General features: G+C 35.7%; 1 protein-coding gene across 1 annotated transcript; it reads left to right on the top strand.

Annotated features, from left to right (window-relative positions):
• Positions 1-20: 20 nt before the first annotated feature.
• Positions 21-8,913, top strand: LOC142139815 (keratin, type II cytoskeletal cochleal-like). The gene is made up of 9 exons (XM_075197684.1): positions 21-50; positions 3,799-4,007; positions 5,356-5,416; positions 5,728-5,823; positions 6,454-6,618; positions 6,716-6,841; positions 7,313-7,533; positions 8,080-8,108; positions 8,768-8,913. Exons 1-9 carry the CDS (start codon positions 21-23, stop codon positions 8,911-8,913), a joined length of 1,083 nt encoding a protein of 360 aa, XP_075053785.1.
• Positions 8,914-13,031: the final 4,118 nt, after the last annotated feature.

Raw genomic sequence — 13,031 nt, 5'->3', positions numbered from 1 at the left:
ATCCGAGCCGAGCTGAGGGAATGTGTAAAACGGATCTGTTCCTGAGACAGGTGATGTTGCTGAGTGAACGCCTTCATCAGCCAGCGCCTCAAAGGGTAAGCAGCATCCCCAATGATGTGTACCGGTATCTCCACACCATCAACAAATGTAGATTTCTGTAAATAAAAACATGCAGTTTCACGTCACCATGTTAAAAATATTGGTCAAATAACGCAGTACACTTGGTACTATATGGTGAAAATGCATTTTGCAAGTGGTACATCTATATATAAAAAGGGGCATTAAATACATACAATATTGATAGCAAACAATAGTATATAAGCTTCACTTACAAAAACATCATACAACATTACACCTATATTTACCTCTCTAGGGAACAGCCAGCCATCTTGTCTTTCCTCAGCAATTTGGTAAAGGTCTGAATTTGCTAGAACTCTGGCGTCATGGGAACGTCCAGGCCAGCCGATGAAAACATCTGTGAAAATGACATAAAAAAATACATATAGCAATGTTTTACAATACGCATTACACATGGCACAGTCACATAAAAAAAAACATAACAAATGCTTACCAAAAGTTGTGGTCAACCACAGCCTGCAGAATGATGGAATGCCAGCCTTTGCGGTTGTAGTAATCCGCATGGTTGTCTGTGGGGGCAATTATGGGGATGTGTGTCCCGACTAAGGCTCCAGCACACTGTGGAAACCCATGCTTCAGGAATCCTGCAATTGTATCATCCAGGCGCTGACCTTGCGGTAAGGAGATGAAGCGATGATACAGGGCTTCCAGCAATGCCGTGGTGACTTCATGCACTAGAGTGCACACCGTAGATATCCCCACTCCAAACAAGCAGGAGATTGTCCGGTATTCTCCAGGGGTAGCATACCACCACAACACAATAGAAAGGCGCCTACATGGTGGAATAGGTTTTCCAAAGTTAGTGGCCTTCCTGGAAAGTGCTGGGGTAATAAGGTCCAGCACATAGTTAAATGTCCCACGTGACATTCTGAAGTGTTGCATCCACTGCTGTTCCTCAAACGCTTCCACAGTAGACCAGAAAGCTTCTCCGTGGCTACGCTCTCTGGCACGCATGGTTCGGTTACTGGCAGCACTGAATCTCAAAATTGAGGCAATGCTGGCCCTGAGAAAAGCTCTCCTCCTGCGCATATACAGACACCGAGTTTTCTTCTGTTGTGCCATAAACTTCGCCTTCCTCCTCCTGAAATGGGACTGTGCAAGAGTGCACAGTGTCAGCAGCTACAGCAAACTCTCATTTGCTGCATAAAACAGCAAAAACACACTAGTAAACATGAACTCTGGGCTACACAAAAGTGAGTCGTCGGCCATGATGAAAAGTAATGTAATAAACAATCACCACCCACTTTTGCATCATCTTTATGCGTCAACAAACCAGTCACCTTTCAATGACATCACCTTTTTTCAGCAAATGAAAATTGCTCTGGTGATGACTCCCACAAATTGCCAGGGCACAGACTTGTGCAGTATGAATGGGGTCAACCCGGGAAATTCCTGGGTCCGAGATGCAGTATGAATGGTGTTTCTGAGCTGGGACGCTCAGAGCCCCGGCAAAAACCCGGCTTGAAAAACCCGGGATATTGCAAGGGCGCCAGTATGAAAGTGGTATAACTAGCACATATTTTATGTGTCCTCGTTATTAAGCTCTCGATCTTAACAATTATTGTAGTAAATAATTTTATTAGCTTTAAGCTAGAATCACTGTGCTATCCCCAACGGGACTGACCCGCTTAAATGTTAACAGAGCCACAGCAATGACTAGCAGATATTCTATTAGAGGATGACTCCGTATAAATTATCTTTAAAGTATCTGATCTTATATCTAAGCTGCAGCTGCTACTGAATCTATTCAGACATTTCCCTAGGCATAGTCAGTGAAAGCAACGCGCGTTTCACTGATATGCTTGTTCACGGCAAACCCGTTACTCTGTATGAGCGGGGTTTTTAAACTCTGGTTAGCCAATAGGTGATTGCTAAATGCAATCTCTCCTGATTGGTTATTGATCCGCTATAGTGCTACTATTTGTCTATATCTTTTGTAATGATCGTGTGTCATCTTAAGATTTCATCTTCCGTTTAATATATACTGGGGATTCTACGATTTAATATGTGATTTTTGTACAGTCCTTCATAATAACAAGTTTAGGATATTAATAAATGCCTAACAATTATCAAGATAAAGATTATATGCAAAAAGGAAACTAAGTCTATGCAAGCATAAATAAAATTGGATTAAAATTATAAACAATTAATTATAAATATCATAATTTACCATGAAATAACCCTTTAATATTTTTATACATATAAATGATAAAATTACAATACAGTGGTAATCAGACTATTTTAAAGTATTCCAATTATCTCCAATTATGTATAAAGTGCATAATAAATATACAATTAACCTCAAGTGAAAAAAATCTATGTGAAATATGTGTAAATAGTGAATATTTTACTTTAATAAATTATATTATTATAGAGAATAAATTAGTGTTAAAATAATAAAACATTGAACAAGCATATCAGCGAAACGCGCGTTGGTTTCACTGACTATGCCTAGGGAAATGTCTCAATATGTGACACTGTGTCTTACAGGCACTTGTTACACCTGGGCATAAAACTGTCTGAAAGTCCAGAGGGTAGTTATCTATGGTTCATATTTGGACTGGACTAACATTGTAAGTTGTATACTACAGAGTTATGTTTTTGGAAAAATGCTATTTACTTTGTTACTAAATTATATAATAGTGTCTGTTAAAACCACTGCTCCTAAAAACATACATACAGGTTACACTAGAGATATGATTTATCCACAATGGAGAAGGATCTAGGTATGCTTAAAAATCACAGCCTTGGCAAGCAATTCTAATCTGTGACCTAAAGAGACAGCAGGATGTTATTTTAAATAAAAAAAAAATGCACAGACACTAGAGAGAAAAGTATAATTTTGCCCCTCTTATGTTGCCTTTATATTGCACTGGGGAGACCTTAACTAATATATACAGTTCTGATTGGTCACAAACAGGATGCAGCGGAAATAGAGAGGGTGCAGAAGAGGGCAAATTAATATGGAGTATGGAAAATCTCCCTTATGAGGAAATATTACATTTATTTAGAATGATAAATAGAGGCTATAGTCTCAGATTAATCTTCATGGGCCTAAGTCATTGAGGAGAGGAAAATAAAAAAAAAAAAGGAGTAAGTTTGCTCCTGGACAAAACATGCTACAATGCAAGGGGTGCAAATGAGTATATTGTTTATGCAACATGGTTTTTCCCAGGTGCAAAGTTACTCAATTTTTATACTTTGTTCTCCTTAATGGATCAGGTCTCATATGTTTAAAGTCCTTTACAGTAAGAATAGTGAAACTTTGGAATGTATTCCCACAAAAATAGACACTGTAGAATAAAGAAAGGTTTTTAAAAACACAGAACAAAGGATAACTGGTACTAAAACGTGCAATAGAATATTGATTCAGGGAGCTGTTGGACTACAAGTACAGAGTCAGGAGGGAATTATTTCCCCTCTTAAGGCAACTTAGACTGTGCTTATTGGGGTAGGCTGTCTTTCTTTTGATCAACTGGGGATTTTAATGATGAATTTTGAGCATGGACATAATGTGATACATTTTTCCAGCACATGTACCAATATATTTGCATATCCACATACTTTTAAATTCATAATATATAGTGAAAATACATTTTTATTTCTCATTTATTTTATTTCTCGTTTATAACTTATTACTTTAAATTCTGTTTTATTTAGGTGAGATTTCTGGAGCAACAAAACAAGATGCTGGAGACCAAGTGGGGACTTCTACAAAACCAGAAAACAGCCAGGTGTGAGATTGAACCCCTGTTTGAGGCATTTATTAGCAACCTCAGGAGACAGCTGGAAAACCTGGAATGTGAAAGAGCCCGTCTAGAAGCAGACAGGAACAACATGGAGGGAACCGCCGAAGAATTAAGGAGACGGTATTCAATTCCCGTTTTATTGAAACTTATTTTGGATTAAAAGAGGTTTCTAGATCTGACCATTCAGAACAAGTACAGATATTATATTACCTCATAATTTAGCTTTTGTATTGCACCGTTGGGTTGCATACTTTTCTTGAGTAATAGTCGCTTGCGGCTTTTCTACCCACGGGATACAGACAAATGAGGAGGCAGGGGTGTTACCTAAGTCATAGATGACAACATTTGATTGACTGTAAACGGGAGAAGGTTCAACCAGTCATATGCTGTCCTCTCCTGGTCAGTAAAAATACCCCCTTTCAAACTTCTCACTGGCCAATTGCTGTCAAATACAGTAGTTGAATATTACTGCAAGTGATGGGAATACCCCCTTTAAACTGGTCATTAACCCAAGTCTTATGGCATTTTCGGTGGGTCCTTGTATGCCTCATTTGCTAAATTATTGTGTATTAACAATTATTAAATTCATTGTTGATCATATTTAACTATAATCTGCAGTAATACCTCACTTCTTTTACAAATAAATAAAAAATACAGTGGTTTATTTGTAGTCATTAGAAAGTAACTAAAAGGAAACATGTCATTGATTCAAGACTAGTTATCTTTACATAATAACTGCTAAATAACTATTTCCCATGTATTTTATGAAATTATTATAGATAGAATTAAACAAACCTAAATTCTATTTGTAAACACAGTGAAATATTTATTTGTAGTAAATTCCAAATTTGTTTTGTCAGTTTGCAAAATTGTATACATTTTGCAACTGGCTTATTAGACTTTTATATTTAAAACATTTATTTTCATTATTGTTTATATTATGTTTCTTTGACTGTTTTGTCTACTGTCTTTGTCATGCAATAGGCAATATGATTACACAATCTTTGTTTACTGCTCTCAAACCACATTTAAAACTAAAAAAATGTATAGATATCAACAATTAAAACCTAGGAAAATCCACGAGGTTTGTTTATCAAATAACTTAATATCTCAGGATTTACCTTATTTTTGTGTGTCTTTTTTCATACAATCAATAATAAAGTAAGTAAAGTATGCAATGTAATGAAATTTTTGCCTGCAAAATTAAAATAATGCACCACCAAATAGTCACTGTGCTGATGTTTTAAATGACATGTAGAAAATATTATTGGTAGACAAATATGCATGAATTAGACTGCACTATTTGATATAGTGATACCAAGAAGTCAATCTATATTTATTAAAAGGAAAACTGGTTATATTTGGCATTATTTTATTGTTACATTATTTTAATTATTATTGTACTTCTTGCAAAATATTAATCTATATTATGCTAATGAATAAAATGTAATATGATATAATTTGGCAGCTATGAAGAGGAATTAAATAGACGTACCGCTACAGAAAATGAATTTGCTGGACTTAAGAGAGTAAGTTTCCATAATTGCCAATTTCAAGTGACATCTATACTACAAAGTGAAACCATGTAATCAATTAACTGATAGGTAGCTAATATCTCTATTTAATACAAATGCAGATTTTGCTTTTAATAGATATGAACGATTGTTACTTTATTTTATATTGGAAAACAAATACAATTCCATTAAGCTTAATGCTCACCCCTATGGAAAATATACATTATGTGAAATGTTATATTACATTCACTATATTATATTAACTCAGCATAAACCATTAGTACAAAAAGAATAGATTTGTAAATGAAACACACTCTAATCTATAGGAGGTTGATGCAGCCTTTATGAACAAAGCTGAGCTGCAGGCCAGAGCCGACTCCCTGACTGATGAGATCAACTTCTTGAGGACTCTGTATGACGCGGTAATGTTTTATTTTGCTACATTACTGTTTGAATCATTTGCTCCTGACTGTGTTTTACACACCTATGTTAAGTCGAATGTGTTGCTTTTTGAGTTGATCATATTCAAACATCAGCTTTAGTCCATTTTTTCTGAGCAGTATTGAAACAAATCATATTTTGCTAATTTTTCTTCCAGAAGATTTGTCTTCCAAAAATACAATTAGTTTCTTTATAACCCAAGACTGGAGGAAACAATTTTACCACCTTTCCATCAGGTGGTAAAATAGCATAAAAAGTCAAACCTTCATACAACTGCTAAATAAAAGTTAGGAAAGTGTTTACATAACATGGATTGCCATAACTTGCTAAATACGTAGATCTTCTGAAAAAAATATTTTATTATTTTTTCTTTCCTCTGTTATAAATAGATTTACATGTATAATGTTTTTTTTTCATTTGTTGTGGTGGGTATATTGTGAGCATCAAACATTACTTTACCAAGGGGCACTGCTAAGGGGTCACTTTCACATAAGGGTACCCCTCTGTCAATAACATCCAAAAACTCTTTAATTTGCTGTAGTGTAGAGGATTAATTGTATGTTGATCACAAGTTTCAAAAGCAGGTGTTGTAAGAATGCATTACTCCGCAGGAGATTGGTCAGCTCAACGCTCAGATCTCAGATACTTCAGTTATTGTGTCTATGGACAACAGTCGAAATCTGGAAATGGAAGGCATCATTGCCGAGGTCAGAGCCCAATATGAGGACATTGCAAACAGGAGCCGAGCTGAGGCTGAGGCCATGTACCAATCAAGGGTGAGTTTGGCAAGAAGGAAGATGTTATACATATTATTATATATATATCCGGGTACACCAAATTATTGATACCTCTTTATACTATTTTGTACTGCAGTTTGAGGACTTGCGCATGGCAGCTGGAAGAAATGGAAATAATTTGCAGAACAGCAGAAATGAGATTGCTGAACTCAACCAAACCATTCAGACTCTTAAAGGAGAGATAGAGTGTGCTAAATCCCAGGTACATAATCCATGTGGACAGGAGTCCAAAGCAGTTTATACATTCAGTTATGTTATTTGTTATATCAGTGTAGGACAGTGTAGTAGTTATTTAAATACTACCATCCCATATTCAATATTATGTGACTCCTACTACACATTGAGGAATAATTCTACCTAAAACTGAATTCTATAGCTTACACATAAATGCAAAATATAATTTACCTGTGATCCACCAGGTCTCCCCAATATTGATTAGATCAGGTGGACCTAGTCAGGGGAGGCTGTGCTCGTTGGTTCCAGCATCAATGTATGATAAAAAGCTTGACTCAATAGGTGCAGGCTGCTGCAGTCTTTAGAGGACTCTCCACAACCTGTGAGGGCAAACTTTTCCACACAGAAGGAAGCAATGACAGCCTCTCCTAAAACTAGAAGATGTTTAGGGGGTCAACAAAAATAAATAAAAAATATAATTTTTCTGTTATTGTCCCAGAGGGCTGCTCTAGAAGCTGCTATAAATGAGGCTGAGGAACGTGGAGAGGCTGCTGTCCGGGATGCAAAGAATAAACTGTCTGAGCTGGAGGCTGCTCTACAGAAGGCCAAGCAGGACATGGCTCGCCAACTGAGAGATTACCAGGAACTGATGAACGTTAAACTGGCTCTGGATATTGAAATTGCTACATATAAGAAGATGCTGGAGGGTGAAGAGTGCAGGTGAGTATAGAATCCAAAAAAAAATCATACATAATGAATCACAAGAGAAGGATTTCTCAATCTTTTAACTCTGAGACCACCCAATCAGTTTTAAATATGTTTAAGGGCCACCTTCTTCCCAACAATGTTTTTCCTATATTTACAGCTGCTAGTTAAGCACCTAAACACATATATAACTACACACATTGTTTAGTATACTTACTTTCAAATATTTTAATCAATCCAAGAAGGAGATTTATAACAATGTATTTTTGATTGAAGCATTCCCCCCTTTTTCTCCTGCATGCATTTCTCAGTATAATTGGATAATAATCTATTTTGTAAAGGACTAACTGTCATATATCACAAGCATGCTGCACATGATATGCCGAATCTCCAATACTGCTTGGCAAATATGCATACAATTAGTGATAACTTACTTAAGTAAACTTTTGTAAACAACTAATTAAAAATATAAAACTTGATTTAATATGTACATCCTTTTATTTAAATGAATATTGTATTGAACATTAAATATTAATAAAATGTAAATATTCTTTATTTTAGGTTGGCTAAAGATGGATCTGTTAATATTTGTAAGTACATTTATTTTTCAATAAAGTAGAAATATTTAGAACAATTTTGAACATTCAAATCTCATACTTCAAAAAGCGTTGTCACTAATTCAAGTTTGTATAAAGAGAGAAAATATTTTGAACAGATTTTCATGCTTTTGCTCTCTCCTTTTAATTGATGTCTTCCAATTGATAGTAAGAAATATTTTGCACCTATTTTTATTCTTGAGTGTTTCCTTAATGCTATGGTGTGACACGGGAATAATGTTCCCCATTCACTGTCATGTTACACTGGATGAAAATATCTCAGAATAGTCCCTCTTTTTGCAGATAATTGTGGCATTCTTAAAACCCGCCTGGACCCATACCCTTGTGGTTAAAAATAAAGTTTACAATTATCAGCTTTTTTGCAGCACTCAGGGTTAATTGTTCTGTAGAGTAGTTTTATTGCAATAATTAGCATTAAGTGTAAAGTGTAAGAGGGCTTCCCGTGGTACAATGTGAGCTGATCACATGATGCTTACTTCCAATCCTGGTACTCTTTTCATCATCCAGGTACTGTTGTTGATTTCCTCAGGTGGGGGGTTTGTCACCCCTTTAAGTTCTAAATTTCACTGTAATTTTAACTTAATGCAAATTGTTCAGATACATGCTAAAATTATTGTTTGTTTCCCGCTTAGCTATTCTGCACTCAAGCACTGGGGGAAAACACCATTCCAAAGAAATGTCCCATCCCACAAGTGGACATCATCATCATCATAAAGCAGGATTCAGCTCAAGCAGCCACGTCTCCAAACACCATTCTAGCCATGGTCACCATTGTTAAACAGGATATGGAGAACAGAGGCGGTTCTAGCGAGCTGTGGGCCCAGGTGCAGGTCGGCAGGAATAAGGGAACCAGGGCCCCCGATCCTCTGCATCTCCCATGCAGCAGGCCCCAATTATCTACCTGGGCCCCGGTGAACTGCACCTGCTGCACCAATGGTAGTTCCGCCACTGATGGAGACTACTTTTCCTACACTTCACTGCATTTTAAATGAAGAGTTTACAATGTTGAAACAACTGTCTTCATGCAATGTCTATCCCCACCTTTTCATTCCTTGGATACATGCTATTTTTCCTGCCCACCATATATACCTTGTAATTTATTATCTTTTTCTGCAATAAACTGCTTTTCAAATGATATATGTATTACTCATTTTGCTATAAATGCTGTGAAGATACCGGGTTTATGGCCCAAATCTACCCACTTCACACTGGCTCACCACTCATGGATGCCTTACTATGCCAGGGAAGCCTACCCAGTACCTTAGAAGGTTCCTAGAGTCACTCAGGCAATTGCTGTTAGAAAGTAAAACAATACATTTAATGTAATACAAACAATCACTAGAATATTATATACACACAGTAAATAAATTCCAGTCAGGTTTACCACATCATCTGTCCCTTACCCCATTAGCTTAAGGAGTTACAGTCGCCTGGCTGTCCTGACTTGAAGACCAATGGTTCTGCAGATGTATTCCACTGGTCAAGAACCAAAATGCAAAATCAGCCACTTTGCAGCTTCCAGCCATAAATCCTCAGAATGAATATCCCCTCCCCCCTGGAGTGGCTCATTAAATCTAGGGTCACATTTCCACAAAGATTTCCCCTCCCTGGTTAAACCCCTGGCTCTCTCCCTCTTAAACATTGGTGGGTGCTGGATCAGGGGGATGGAGGGGGAGTGAAGATGTGCTGTGCTTTCACCTGGGCACCTCTGCTGGGAACCAGACAAATGTTTGTACTAGCACCAGAGAGAAAGAAAGTATATCAAGGGGCACTCCGGGGTATTTAAAATTAAGATAACATTTTATTGGTATGCGTTAAAAATATATCTAACAACTAGCGAAATATATTAAAAACATGTGCTGTGTGAAAATAAAAAATGCAGAACTAACTGCAAATCGCTGTGTTGTCACGCTATTAAGTTATAGTAAATGCAAAAAATTCTATATTATATATTATGGTATTAAATTATACTGCTGATTGAATACAATTGTTGTATAGTTTTTAGTCAATGATATCACATATATGTTTGTATTGTGGTGAAACAAGGTAATAGATTGTAGTATCTATAGATTCATTCAGATAAACAACCTTGTTCACTTGAATATAAAGACACTAATTAGCTGTCTAAAGCTGATATCAATTATTGTATAAAATGACTGTTGGTGATTCAAGCTCTTTAAATCGTTATAGTATATCAAGGTACAGGTATCATTTCATTGTAATGGTTTAAATATAAACCCTATGTCCTGATATTGTGTACTGGTTTGTTTAATTGATGGCTTAATATATTTAACACTTAGGAGTTGCTATGATATAGATGGCGTGGTTGGCATATAGATATGAATGCCGTTAGCTACGCTGTGTATTGTCCTGGGGTTGAGGAGATCTATCTCTTTTCATTATATCCCCATTGACTAGCGTGATTGACCCCCACGGTGTGATGTATATTGGCCAAATCTGAGCTCTATCTAACTTGATATGAGTACATTGATATCTAGCTAGACTGTAACTGGATTGAGAATATCACATCAGCAGAGCGTGAAAGACACAGCGAACGCCGACGCGCGTTTCGCTTGTGTGCTTTTTCAAGGCAAGACGAGCCTTGGCAATGATTGGATATTTAAGCTGTATACAGACCCTCCCTTCATCTACGTCATTGATAGAGATCCAATCCTGTGGCAGATCTCGCGGGGATGATAGACAGCGGTATCTGCCTATAGAATCTCGGGTAGAAGGTGTTTGAAAATCTTATTGGTATCGAGGTAAAAACACAAAGCATATTTCTTGAAAAGCATAAGAAAGGGAACTAACTTTGGTTGATATTATTACTTGTAAATTATCATAGGATTTAAGGTGAAGTTTCATTTAATAAACAGGATCTCTGAGCGTATTTTGGTAAGTATTTTCAATAGATTGCCATAAGCAGTTCACAATATCATATATTATACATTATCACTGCCCAACAGTAGATATAGATATACAGTAATGATAGATTAATCCTATAACATTAAAGGAAAGACGATATTCTGTATTTATATATAGCAGTCTTGTATCATATGGGTATAGATATATTGTTATTTAGGTATAGTAAAGTTACATTAAGTATAATCTAACCTACTAAGATTATCTGCTAAAATTTGTATTGTGTATTAACATGTATCATTATTAAAAATATTCAGGTAGGTATCCATAGTGAATTATCCTATCATAGGTTGCATATTAACCTTAATTCAATAGAAATATAGATATGGAATTATGGTCCCTAAATTGATCCTATAATACTAGGGTGAATAAAAGTGTACTATATTTATATGTTAATCCTATATTTTATCAATACAATCGCTATAAAATGCGATATAGATACTAGAGTGCCTTAGGTGTATTGCAAAATAAATTTGATTATAAACTGGAATTGTGTTATATATTGAGTTGATTGATTCTTGGGGGTGATATTAATCAAATATCACATCCCAATAAAGTGAATGAGATCAAAAACTAATGTGTAGAACTATGTGGTAAACCTTTTACAACATTTAACTTTTATAAGTGATTTGGACCATCATTCATGTTGTAAGCATGATTTTAATGGATTATGAGCCAGTTCCCTGGCAGGTGATTAAATAAATATAAAATACAAAAAGAAGAGAGGGAAAAGGGGGGGAGGGGAGTGATTTTGTGTTATTATATGTATAAGTGAATCAGACATTTGTGTTATATATATCTCCATTGTTTCTATGATTATTTTTAATTTTTAATTTTTTAATATTCTAGTACCTTTTTTTTCCCCCATTATTATTAAATTGATTTGTTAAAGAAAGGCCAAATAGCTGGTATAATCATTAAGGCCTTTCGGTATCAAACTACCCATAATAAAGATCTTCTTGGTTTCTCTTCTCAAAAGTTCTCCTTGTAAGTCTCCTCCACGAATCCCCATGTGTACTTGTTCCATTATATAAGCTTTCACAAATTTTGGATTACTATTGTGAAAAGATAGATAATGCTTTGCTACTGAAGTTATTTTTTTATTATTGTTTCGATCCTTCTCCGCATTCTTAATATTACCTATATGTTCTAGGAGTCTTTTCTTGAAGGGGCGGCTGGTCATGCCAACATATTTTTTAGAACAAGGACATGTTAGACAATATATCACCCCAGAGGAGTTACAGTTCAGAAAGTCATCTATTTTCCAGATCTTGCCATACTTATCCGTATAGTCTTTTGTCGTGACTGTATATTGGCATGCTTTGCATGACCCGCATGGATAGAAGCCTTTAGTTTTATTCTTTTTAGGTATATCCTTTTGAAAATGACTATGGACAAAACAGTCATTAAGATTTTTGGATCTTCTCCAACTGACGGAAATTCTCTCCTCTAAGATATTTTTTAAATCCGAATCTAAGAGAAGAATATGCCAATGATGTTGGAATATATCAAGGAGTTCTTTCCATTCATTACAATAGGTACCGATCATCCTGACCTTTGATGGATAAATATCATGTTTTTGATTTTCAGAGGAGTAGATCAGAGATTCTCTATCTTTTTTTGATACAAAGTTTTCAGCATTTTTAATCTTTCTTCTTCCATATCCCCTGTTTTTGAGTCTCGTTATGAGTTCTTCTGATCTTTTATCAAAGGTTTGTTTATTAGAACAGTTTCGTTTCATTCGTAATAATTCCCCTTTGGGTATACCTTTGATTACTGCTGGATGGTGTGCACTTGAACTGTGCAGTATACTGTTAGTGGCAGTCAGTTTTCTATATACATCCGTATCTAGGGTACCATCTGCATTTTTGTAAATTATTAAATCTAAGAAATTGATCCTTTCAAGATCAATTTCTGAAGTGAGTTTTAGATTTAAATCATTATTGTTCAGAATTGTAGTGAACTCATTGAACA

The sequence above is a fragment of the Mixophyes fleayi genome, chromosome 2 (assembly GCF_038048845.1).
Source record: "Mixophyes fleayi isolate aMixFle1 chromosome 2, aMixFle1.hap1, whole genome shotgun sequence".
Classification (NCBI taxonomy): domain Eukaryota; kingdom Metazoa; phylum Chordata; class Amphibia; order Anura; family Limnodynastidae; genus Mixophyes; species Mixophyes fleayi.
This window is presented reverse-complemented; position numbering and strand designations above follow the sequence as displayed.

Bases quoted from the DNA above. Each gene is read 5' to 3' on its own strand.
- LOC142139815 (XM_075197684.1), top strand. From the start codon at position 21: ATGTGTAAAACGGATCTGTTCCTGAGACAG. The intron at 51-3,798 runs GTGATGTTGCTG...TGTTTTATTTAG, and splicing joins CGGATCTGTTCCTGAGACAG to GTGAGATTTCTGGAGCAACA. The intron at 6,619-6,715 runs GTGAGTTTGGCA...TTTGTACTGCAG, and splicing joins AGGCCATGTACCAATCAAGG to TTTGAGGACTTGCGCATGGC.